The 12,587-nt window shown below is 35.8% G+C and overlaps 1 protein-coding gene across 2 annotated transcripts in view; it reads left to right on the top strand.

Moving 5' to 3' along the window:
• Positions 1 to 12,587, top strand: part of HLCS (holocarboxylase synthetase) — a 131,289-nt gene that overhangs the window by 39,956 nt on the left and 78,746 nt on the right. For both annotated transcript variants that reach the window (XM_067298702.1, XM_067298706.1), the window contains exon 6: positions 6,755 to 7,026. In XM_067298702.1, coding sequence (XP_067154803.1) covers positions 6,755 to 7,026 — 272 coding nt within the window. The remainder of the gene's footprint in view (positions 1 to 6,754; positions 7,027 to 12,587) is intronic.

The raw sequence follows: 12,587 nt of genomic DNA on the forward strand, positions 1-12,587 counted from the left end.
TCCCTGTGTAATCTTCACTTGTTTGCAGTTAATAAATATATATATGGTTATGTGCTTTGCAGTAAACTCAATCAATATCTCAAAATCTAGACAAAAATCTATTTTCTGCAAGGTTGTTTTGTATAATGTTTGTACAGACTGACTTATGGTTGTTAAACTAGTTGTTGGAGTGTTCCCATATCATTCCTGGAAGCCAGTATAAGCACATGGGAGAGAGGGTGAGACAGCAAAAAGTAACATTATTTAGATTAAATTCTGCTAGTCCTATCTCTTCCTAATTCAGAATTTACCAACTTTAGACAATTAATCCTGTTCTTGCATCTTCCCTCTTTCTTGTCCCTTTCTGCTAGAAGTCTATCCATTTTTTTATGTATCCCTTGTGCCTTCCTGTACGCTCTGATGTACCCAGTGCTCTGAGAAGTGCAGGTTGAGAGGTGTGCTTGCTTTCTCTTCTGCGTTCTTTAGTCAGTAGTGACGTTTTGAGATTCAGCTCTACAGTGCACATGCTGTGCACGTGCTGTGCCGTGCTGCGCGGGCAGCCAAGCGTTAGCTCTGAACGATCGCATTTGTGGAAAGGAAGGCCTATGACTGCTATTGCAGGCCTTTCTCCTGCTGAGGCTAATTAACTCCGTTGAAGGACAGCTAGTGTGAATAAATGGCCAATTCAGGTAGCTCCACCTGGCATTGCATTGTGCTGTGTGGTCAACCTTTAGTGCTCTCCTTGGAAAGCTTTGAAATGAGTTATTCCCCTGTGTTTTAGAAGTGCTGTTTTGGGTCATGATGGCATAGATACTCTTTGTTCCAAGTTACTAGTCTTGCATCCTGTCTCTGTTGGGAAGTTTCTGTTCCTGGAAAATTTTTGATGACTTATGGGGTTTTATAGGCTTGTTTTTACATGGGCACTGCATGTTTTTGGTGTACTTGTTCAGATTTTAGCTTGTTTACATTACTCTCTGTTCTTGATTTTAGTTTTAATTAAGAGTATGTCTGCAGTGGCAGCCATGTAGACTCACAGGTATCCTTGCGCTAGATTTCAACCAGCTAGCTCGGGCACTGCAGGAAACAAAGCCATGGTACCCTGGGCTGTATCGGGTTCACTGGATGCTCTTTGAGCAGCTTTTGCACTCTGTGGAATTCTGCACTGCAGTGACTGTGTGACTGGTGGCAACTCAGCTAGTTAGCTGGTTTAAACCAACCTTGAATACAGCTGTAAAAGCTTGTTGTCATCCTAATGACTCTAATCTAAGTTATACCTATAGTTAACCAATTCTCAAGAAACAGAGAATAATATTAGCCCAGTGGGTTATTCCTACTATAATTGAAATTCTTTTGTTTCTGAATAAACTGATGCAAGTTTATTCAGAAAGATTTCAGGTGTTAAGGATGAATGTATGTAAATTATGTAAAAGAAGAGAATGATACAAAAAGATACCTGTTTTCACTCTGAGGTGCTGTCTGTTATGCAGTTGTAGTTGGCACTTTTTGTATTGCAGCTCTTTTTTTAAAATGTTTTCAATGTTGCTCCTTGGAAGTGCAGTTGTTTTCACTGTGGTTTGGTTTAAAAATAATTATTTTGAGGAAATAAGGAAACCCACTATTTTTCATTAGATTCCATAAGGACAGGAATATCTTTGGCTGTTATTTAACAAATAAACTCAGTGAGTATATCTTTTCAAAGTTTACAAATAAAAGTTTTCATCCGGATTAATTTTGTTGTTTATCCTTATCTAATTACTTAACTGTAAAGTTTTGACTGTAGTGCAACAAAATCTAATTATTTACAAAAAAGCAAGTGTATAGAGAAGATGTAAAATAGAGTAGTTTCTGAAATCTGTACAACGCAGGTATGTTGTTTACATTTCTTTAAGATCAACTTCTAAGTCTGGTAAGTACAGTGAAGCAGAAGTAGATACAATTCATTGGAAATAGTTACATTTATGAAAAGGAAGGGGAAAACTTGTTAAATAAAAATGCTAACTTACTAGTGTGATATCTCCTAGCTATATGTTCACAAAATGAATACTTGGCCTCACTTACTCAAAAAACAATAGCTAAAATAGATGATTATATTATAGTCACATTATTGAATCACTGGGTAGAGCATCAGTAGTTAAATTTGCCTTATTTTTCCCCCAGGAAAGTAGAGAGCTATCTAACGTATAATGTTTGTTCATTTTATGGCCTTATATTTTTAGTTTTGATTTAGTTTCACCTTCATGTTTTTAATAGGAACCAAATGAATTTAGGCTGTGACTGAAATTTTGCCTCAACAAAGAATTCCATTGATACAGAATTTAACATGTATCGTCACACCGTTTGGTAGAAAAAAGCAGCTCCCAAACATGCCTGATGAGAGAGATGTATATGTCTATCTACATGTATATGTGAACATACATATAGAAATGAAAAAAGGAAATAAAAATAATATATAGAAAATATACTAAAAAGTGTTGGAATTTGGGATTACTTTTAACCATTATAACTGAAAGTTTGTGCTTTGTGTATAAGTCTCATTGGTTGATAGAGCCCAGGTGCAAATAAAAGCATCCCCATCAGGAGCTATAATTTTCTGTTATTTTACACTACAGTAGAGAAGGGTCCATATGCAGCTGGTTTTTGTCTCTTTCGTCTGCCCATTTTCTCCTTTTTGTTCAGTCTCGACTGCTAAATAAGCATTAGGAAAAAGTGAAACTAATGATTACAAAAATAAAAAGATTTTTAAACAGCAAAAGAGAACTTGTTATGCAACAGTTGCTTCACATACCTGACCAAATGCTTAAAATCATAGAAAACAGATGTTAATTCGTTAACAAAATGTAGCTTTTACTCTTCCTTTTTCACCTTACAATTGCTGTTACAACTTTAGTTCGGCAGCTTGTGGTAACAGACCTCGAAATGTGGTTTGAAAAATGAACAGTTTTATAGGAGGTTAACTTTGTCTTGATTTTTATTCATGTTGCCCGAGCTGGTGGAGTAATGAAGATTACCAATTTTGGAATAAGTTTGTGCCACCCTAAAACATGTGTAGTTCTTATATTTACAAGTATCTTCCCGATACTATACGTAGCATAGTTTTTGGTATGGTTGTACGTGTACGTGGCTGCAGATACTGTTGCGGGTGCCTGAATACCTAACAAGAACTGCCTTTTTGATTGCATACTCGTTCAACGCTCGCTCCTGCATGTTTTAAGTTTTTGGTAATGCACTCCAGATGGGGGTAAGCAGTGGCCGGGAGCTGAGGTGTTCCCTTAGCTGGTGTCTCGGTTCGGTGCCTTGCGCGCCGTACCCGGTACGCGAGCTGGTCCCAGAGGTCGGCAAGGCCGGGCAGTTGCTGGAAGCGACACCGTTCGTTTCGGCGGCCACCAGAGGCTGCTGCAGAACGGCGTACGCGGCTGGGCAGAGGCTCGCTCTCTGCCCGCGACCGCTGTGTGTGGTGTTAGGTTCCCCGTTCTGAATTCAAAGCCGAATCTTGCGCTTAGCAGCAGATCGCCCAGTTCTGGGTCTGACCTGATTATATTCCTTTTTAGTGGGGTTGAAATAAAGGTGAGCCCTGGCTTTTTGTAGAAGCTTATTTCATTATATAAAAATGAGCCTCTCTGGTACTCTGTGTGACCATGTAATTGTGGAGACAGAAACACACTGGTTCAGCATCCATGCTTTTGTGCTTCTAATTGTGTAAAGGACGTTCTTGCAGTAAAAATTACTTTTTCTAGTGAGTGTTTGGACACGACTTGAAAATTTGCTTCCTTAAAAAAAATTAATGTAAATTTTTTTCATCTTAGAAATTTCTAAAAATCAAACACTGCTTTAAATTATGTATTGCCTGTGTTTATATTTCTGATCAACTCAATAAACATTATGGGAAAAATGGATTTGTAATTATATACACATAACAAATCTTAAATGGTTCAATATGCATTAGAAATGAGAAAATGAAATCAAGAAGGAAGCCTAAAGCTATGGAAAAAAAAAATTGAATGAATATACACATATTAAAAGGATAAATGTAGCAAATTGTATGGCATATTTGTAATAATGTAATATTGCACTTAATAAATACTTGCTATTTCAGTCCTTTCTTAAAATATGCTGTGGCAAAGGTACACAGGATTTTCTGATGCATCATATCAAACACTTTCATTGTTTGTTTAGAACTAATAATACTTTAAGCACCTTTTTTTTAAGGTAACGTCTGTTTCTATAAGCCTGTAAATCCATTCTTTTGTGAGTTAAAATTACATTTTTGTGTTTAGGACTTCACATGTTCAGACATTCATGCTAAGTGAATTTCTATTTTCAGAAAGCAATAGGAAAATGCACTTTCTGTTTAAGCACAGTTTCCATATATTCCTTCACAAGAATTAAAGCTATGATTTTTCTAAGCATTACCAACAGTGAATAAGTTACTATGTGGGTAAAACAAGTAGGATTGTATGTAAGGAATTTATCAGCAGTCTGTCAAGCCTAAGATACTACTCTAAGTGAAGATACAAGTGGTTTATGAAGATCAGTTCAAAGAACTCATAAAACCTTTAATGTCACCTCATCATGTATTGTGCATGTGCCAAAAAGAAAAAGGGAAAAAAATATTTAAAGAATATTTTGTCCAAGAAGTTAAATGGAAAGAGTTCAGTTGGAGCTTTAGAAAACCGAGAAATGAGAAGTAATTTTTCTGTAAGTAAAATTTAACTACTGACTGAATCACTGTTAGGTCCTTTTGGGATTTAGAAGCTAGTGCTAGATTGCACTGGGAAAAAAAATATTCCTTTCTTCATGTTATGCTTTTCTACCCATACTACAGGGCTGCAAACCAGTAAGTCTGTTGACATTCGGCATACAAAGAGTATCACGCGAGGAGTAATGTCCATCTGAAACTTTAGAAGATGTAGTTTTTGAGGATGGAAAATCCATAGAAAGGTGTTAGAAACAGAAACACATTTCTCATTCCGTATGGATATAACAATGAGATTTGGAAAATTGGAGTAATTCCTTGGATAGATAGCTATTTATAGGAAATTAGCTGTTAATTGCAGTTTGTGTGTTTTAAAGAATTGGACTGGAGCTCAGGGACATGTTGTTCAAGGGCAAGATAGTTTAGTCCTACCTTAGGAACTTGCTTAGGAAAACTTCAAAATTGAGGCTCCAAGTCACTGCAGTAATGGGAAGGAGGGGCACATAGTGGGTTAGAGGAGGCGTTTATATGCAACAGTGTTATGTGAAATTGTGCATCAAGAGAAGTTGTTTCAATGAAAGTCAAATGTCTTCCTCTTAGAAAATTTCAGGGCAAGAATCTCTAATACTTTATTTTCAGTAGAATATAATACCTAATTTTTACGGGCTTATATATCTTTTTCGGGATATCTAGTATCCTGAAAAGGAGAGTATAATGAAGAGGGCCAGATTTAGAATTGTATCCTCAGGTGTTGTTTGGGTAGCTGTGCTCATCTTGTAATACTTTTAGGGAATCTTTTGTCCATACATTTCAGCATCCGTTTGTGCTTCTTACACTTTTGCCCCCAGAATGTTACTTGAGTTTTCTTCTTCCAGTTCAAATTTGATGTGTAAATTATTAATAGCTTTAATCAGTGATTAAGTAACTTTTACTTCTTTTCCTGGTTTACATTCAGTATATTGTTTAATTAGTTTATCTTTTGATACCATTATCTTACTTTTATTTATTTTTGTAAATTAGGTCCTGTCTAGTTCAGTTTAAAATTTTCTTTGAAAAAATGGAGATACGCATGTGAAAAAGACTGTTTTGTCCCTAGGAAAAGCAGGACTCTTTGAAATCTAAGCTCCATACTTGGTGGAAAGAAGTCGCAGCATCCATGTTCTTGGACTGTTAAGTTACAGTGTTCTAAAGAGATGGCAAACATTTCACATCACATCTCTCAAAATAGCATTAGATCTCTCCAAAAAAATTCTATCAATATGTAACAGTTGTTTCAGTGAATCACCAGTGATAATGTTCCCAGTAATTCATCTCTTTATTTTACATTTAATAAAATTTATTTCTAAATAGCCTAAAATAAAAGAAAGAAAGGTCAAAGTGTACATACCTAAAATTATGTGCGTACATAATGCATTTTTAATTCATGTTTAAAATTTTTTCTACAGAAATGTGTACTAGCTCTGTCATTGGCTGTGGCAACAGAGCATAGTTATAACTGCATTTTGTACAGTGATTAGGCTTTTCTTAAGTATGTGCTTTCTTGAGTTACACACTTCTGTTTTAGCTAGCTAATAGCTGCTTTTGTCTAAAGTTGAGGTAATGGTAGTGAAACTTCTGTTAGCTGAAGGTATGAGCCCTCCTAGCAGTTAATCCACTGAGAAATCAGTAGATATTCCTTTCTTAACTGTTGCTTTATTCTTGAACTCCAATCTCAGCAGTGGGTTGAAGGGCTTGCAGTAAAGAAATTTAGCATGCTGAAGAACTTGCATAATGCAGAATGTGTGTACACCATGCTTCAGTATCTAGCTGAATGGTCACAAACCTTATTGTAGGAAAAGATTAAGCCTGATTAATCTGCAACGGAGCTTGGTCTCGAGTCTAGCAAGTGACTACCAAGTGGTCAGGCCAGACCAGATTAGAGCAGGCAGTGGAAGTCCATCTTGGAAGAGGAAATGGAATTAATTTTCCCGTACTGAAGTAGAAGAGATTGCTTGAATATAAATGTTTTCAGAAGAATGTTTGTATGTCTTCGTATATGGTGATGCATATTTCTGTGTCTTATTTTATTTCCCTTGCCCGCAGGAAATCCATCTTGCTTTTCTGAAATGGCTTGAGCAAAACGTAGATGCTAAAGGATTAATAGAATCCAGCAAAGTGTCTCTTAAATTTGTTTCATCTTGTGAATCAAAAATGGAGATAACTCCATCTCTCATGTCAGTCATCACTCAGATGGGAAACTTCTCATCAGAACATTTCAGCCTGGAGACATATCAACAGAACCTGCAGACAAAGAAGCTTGGAAAGATCCTTCTGTTTTCTGAAGTTACCACAACAACAATGAATCTTCTAGATGGGTAAGATACTGATGTAAACCATCTCGAATAAGCTTGCTGATCTGGATTTCAGAATTACAGTAACACACAATGCTCAAAAGGAAACTTCTTTTCTCTTTGGCTTATTTGTTGCCTAGAGGCCATCCAAACTCAAAAAGCAGATCCTCTTTTAAATAGGACATAAAAGAGAGATCTGTTGGGAGGTGTTCACAGGATGGTAATTGATAGTGTATAAATACTAAGCCATACATGTGTGTGAGTTTAGTCATTATTCCTCTTACAAAACATGAATATTACCGTAAGAATGTCTAAGGTATTAAACATGTATACTTAGAAGATTAATACATTTTCTAAAGCTGGTTATTTGACAAAAGTGATACCAAATAGGTTGAGGCCTTAATTTTAACATTGTGGTTTTCTCTCATACTACTTAATATCCCTTTACTGAGTATTTCACAAAAATGTTCTTTGTTTTTTTTTAAACATTGATTTGTGTTATATGAGATGGTCTTTCATCATCAAACAGATGACCATTGTTAATAAGTTGTGAGATACCTTTGAGAAAGTAGTTCATCAAAGTTTAGAATAAGATTAAGTTGTATGACAATCACAATTACTAAATCTTAGGTTGGAATTTATGTACAAAGAGTATACTGTTATGTTTCAAAACATGAAATAGTTTGATGGAAAGATCTGTCTTTGGGAAGTTGTTGTTCTTCAGGACAGGTTTTTCTGTATGTGTTTATACTTGCTGCTATAATTCTTGACAGCCACTTTTTGAGTATCAGTTAATTTATCTGCAAAAATCCTAGTCTTCTGATGAATTTTACTGTTGAAAATAACCTCAGTTATTTTTTTCTGGATTTTTTTTTTTTTTTTTTGCATTAAGATCATCAGTTAAATCGCCTTAGATGTTACAATTGATTAGTTAACTAGTTATAAGAGCTTTATTTTTTGGCTGGAGAGCCTAAATCACAAGGCTGATATAAATTATAGAGTATGTCTTCTTGAAAGTAGTGGAGGTGATATACACAAAATATGTGTATGAGTGCATTAGAACAGTGTTACAGTAAATAAATTTGTAGTCTCACAGTTGACACTCTTTCATTTACTAAATGTCTGAAATTAAGTTTTTGTAGATAGAAATTAACAAATGATAATTTGTGCTAAAATATTGCAATTTAGAGACAATCAAATACCAGTTTTTTTAAAAGCAGACTAATTCTGTTTGAGTGTGTGTGTGTGAATATTTGCACACCCACAAAAAATGTTGCTGTCTGATTTCTGTCACCCCCCTCCACTCAGATTTATGCCCTAGTCCTGCAGCTGATGTTACAGGGACCTTTGGACATAGACAGACATGCTAGTTCAGTGAGAGCCCACAGAGAAAAGGTTATTTTATTTGTATCATTTGTAGTATATGTTCCTTCATTTTTAGTATTCACAGCGTGTTCAACCCATTGGGTTGAAATCAGACTTATTGTGTAGAAACTGAAGAAGTGATATTTCAGTTTAATCGGTCAAGAGACTTCAGATTTTGGTGGTATTCTCAGTAGCAGCATCAACACATCTCAGTAAGATGAAGTACATTGTTTATTCGGAGTTTTGTGGTTTCATTTAGATATCACAAGCTGAATAGAATCAGGTCTGCCAATTTACATATGATTTTATTCTCAAGAAAGATGAGGGAACAAAAAGAAAGGTGTTGTTTTTTCAATGAATGTGGAACCTTTTCTCTCTCTAAGGTGATGTTCCGGCAGAGCATTCAGCACCCAAGTTGCTTTCTTACATAAGTAGTCCAAATGTCATGAAGTGTTTACAGATCTGGATCTTCAAGATTTGCCCCATCATGATGCAACCTGAGTAGTCAGTTTTTAGATAAGATGTAAAACAGAGGGCCTTTAAGCAGCTTTCTACGGGGAAGATGGTCCCAGTCAGATTGGAATTTGAGCAATTAAATTTAGCTTACTGAAAGCCTTTTGTTTTAATTAATCAAGATATTTGTCCTAAATATTATGGTTGATGTTATTGTAAATGTATTGTTGTTGTGAATAAGAAAATAATTTTGTCTGTATATGCATGTGATTGCAACTCAGCAAAGTGCCTGGAGGCTTCGCGGAGGATAACAATTCTTAAATCACTAGAAATTGATGCGAATACATATTAGATTATTTTTACTGAAGAAAAAATTGTCCCGTTTTCAGTGTACTTGTAATAGTTCACCCAGGGTTCCAGGTGAAGCGTTATGAATTTTTGGGGATATGTAGTATATCACTTTCTTCTACTCGCCAGGTCAAAACGAAACATAGGCAAACAAATCTCTCTCTCTCTCTCAAAAAAAAAATTTCCTTACTTGCACAAAAAGAAGGACCTATTGATGATTTGTAATTTCAAGAAAAAAAAGATATATCATGTATATGCAATCATGTACTGCAATAAGCAAGTGTTACATGATCAAATCTCTCAAATTTACCAGAGTTTGCGATGACTGCAAACATGATGCCGACACCTCCAGAATCTCATCTGTGGGATTTGAATCGTTTGCAAATTGCAGATAAATCTGGCTTCTAACTCGCATGGTTTTGGACTTTCCTGTGCCTTTCCCACAAGCAGCCCATCAAACCTTTGTCTCGCTTCCTTCTCCCTTCCCCGGCCCTTCCTACCCCCCAAAAATTAAGACATAGGAGGAGAAAGTGGGCTGGAACTAATTTAATGGCTGAGTGACCTCACGGTAGAGAAACAGCCGGAGCCTAATAGGGGTCTTTGTCTGCATTTCCACCCAGGCTGGTAACGTGCCAGTCAAAAGTCAAGCAAGAGAAACAGGTGGAAACTATTAGACCTGTCATAAAGTTTGAAAAATTGATTCTGGAGCCTAAGTGAATAGATTGAACTTGACAGTGTTGTCCTAAAGATTCGAAGGGAAAATTCTGTAGTTTAACTTGGAATCCCTTGATTGTTCATTAGCTCTCCAGATGGCTTGCACTGGCCTTTTGCATATTAACGTACACACTGTATTAGCACTGGCATACATTTACATGTCCTAAGGTAGCAAGCAAAGTGTGAATTCACCTGTAAGTATCTAAAATTAAAGGGCATTAGTCTAATGGTAAAATAAAGATTTGTTTAAATATCACATCATTTAAAATAATGATTATTGTTTTTGTGATTTCACATTAAAAGCTTTACTTGAATCATTTGGGACTATTTTTAAAAACAGTTCAGTTTTTATTTCTTAAATTAAAATTCAAAATCCTTACCACAGATTAGAAACCCCCTCTCATTTTTTCCTTAAAAGGAAATTTTTTCTGCAAGTCCCATTTCAGAAACCTTGTCTGTCTGTTCCATCAAAGATATTTCTGCCAGTGTCGCCTGAACAGGTTAGCTTTTCCCAAAGCAGTTTCGCTTGTACTGCCTCCCCTCCCCTGGTGTTGTATTATTTAAGATGAAACCATTACTTTTAAGGATGCAGCAAGTGCAGTGGTACAGTGTAGCATTGCAGAGACATACTTACTAGGCTTGTGGATCTTGAGAATGATAAAGAAATATTTCTAGCCTTCATTTAATTGGCTGCAATGGTTTCAAAAGCATTTAATTTAAAAGTATATTAATCAGTTATACATTTCAGTTTAATTCTTTACTGGCACCAGTATTCTGTTTTAATGTTTTATTTGGCAGATGATTTGATTTATACATGATTAAGGCAGCATGTGATTGTATTGAATAGGAAATGCCATTGTGAAGGGCTTTTTCCCAATATTTAGGAAGAAGCACAAAGGTACGTGGTCCAGTGCCATTGTTAGCAAGAGTTTGGCACAAGAACGGTGGATGTTAGTGGAAGTGAAATGTGAGAGAAAATTGCTTTCATAATTGCTGAATAGGATATTTAAAAAAAATGACAGTTTAGAATAAACAATTTCCAAACAGTTAAAGGCTTTGAAAAAGAAATGCACCCCTTGCATTGTTGGTGCCCTTCTAGTTTTTTTATGTGCTTTTCCTCATCCCTATTGCTTGAAAGTCTTTAAACTGCACTACGGTTCTAATTCTGAAAAGTGAACATTAGGACTCCCTTTTTCTCTGTTTAAACTGTATACTTTTTTAACCAAATTCAAATCCGGTAAGGGGGAAGGGAGAAGTAACTTGAAGGTAAACATGGCAAAACAGGTCATGTAGTCACAGGGCTTGTATTGCATTCCCTCGTGAGGCGTGGGTGTTTGAGGCATAACCTCTCAGATACTTGCATCATTTCGTTATGGCTGTAACTGCAAGCACAAATCGGTCGTCTTATAACTGCGTAGCTTGACTGACCGTTTTCTTCAAAGATCTGAAAACTGTTTACAACTCTTATGGTTATTTTAGTTAGTTGTGTCATAATCTAGGCTCAACTGGGTGGAGGAAGCAGTTTTCCCGTATAGTCAAAACCACCTGCAAGTAGTGTGATTGAGCTTGCGTTTTCCTTGATTGAAGATGTATGGACTGTTGGTTATACAGGCTTCAAGGAACAGTCTTTGTCTTTTAGCATGATGAGAGTATCTGAATACTTTAATTGTCTTGTATAAAGAAATGTCTTGTCACCAAGGTGAACGGTTCAGAAAACACATACTCTTGCTTAAGGACAAAAAAATCTATCTTACTCCAGGTTGGCTTTTAAATTTAACTGCAACAAATTTCTTTTAATTACAAATCTTTGAAGTTGTTTTAACATAGACATAGTCAATCCGTGACATCTGTTTCAGAATTCTAGTCAGTGCTAAAGTATTTCTGTGGTGTTTCATTCATGTCCTTAAAGGTGTGTTTTTTCAGTGGTTGCGTGATTATGAATAATGCCACATTCTGCTGCTTTATGGTTTCAAGACAAAGTCATTTATAACTTTTGTAAAAATGATTCTCCCCTCCCTCTCCCCAAATATATGTGAGAGAACAGGAAGATACCGGTGGGCAGGAAGGATGCCTTTCTCTCAGGAAGTGCACATTGCCATTGGATATTTAAAAAATAGGTGCTCATAAACTTGTCAGTTACATTTAAATGTTGTATGCATAAATATCTTTTCTACAGACGCATAACCAAAAGCTATTTTATCATTTTGGATAACCTGTGCTTCCTTGTGTAGAAAGCTCTCACGATAGTGCCTATTACTTTTAAAGCAATAAAGCTAGGTTTCTTATTTTTGCTTGTTTATTTAAGCTATACTGTGGGACAGAAATGCTCTGCTTAATGAATGTCTAACCTAAAAACTAAAATTAGATACTAGTGGCAGTAGACTTGCTCTTGAAAGACTTTTAAGCTTTTAGCCTACATCAATCTCATTTAATTTATCCTTGATATAGTTCCTTCTTCTTCATTCTTTAGATCATTGCTGTTTTGGGTTACCAACATTTAAACTTCCATTTTTGTTATTTATAGGGTTGAAGTTGCAGCAGGGCTTTTTCTTGGCAAAAAAAAAAAAGTTAGTACTGATGGAATAGCTGCTTCCATGTTCATGTTCCTCAAGGATTTCTATAGTCAATAGATATTTTGTGCCTTCCTGTGGTGATAAAGATTAGCTCAAATAACAGAATATGTTTGTTTCCCTTAAATCAAATTA

This window comes from Apteryx mantelli, chromosome 1 (assembly GCF_036417845.1).
Source record: "Apteryx mantelli isolate bAptMan1 chromosome 1, bAptMan1.hap1, whole genome shotgun sequence".
Classification (NCBI taxonomy): Eukaryota; Metazoa; Chordata; class Aves; order Apterygiformes; family Apterygidae; genus Apteryx; species Apteryx mantelli.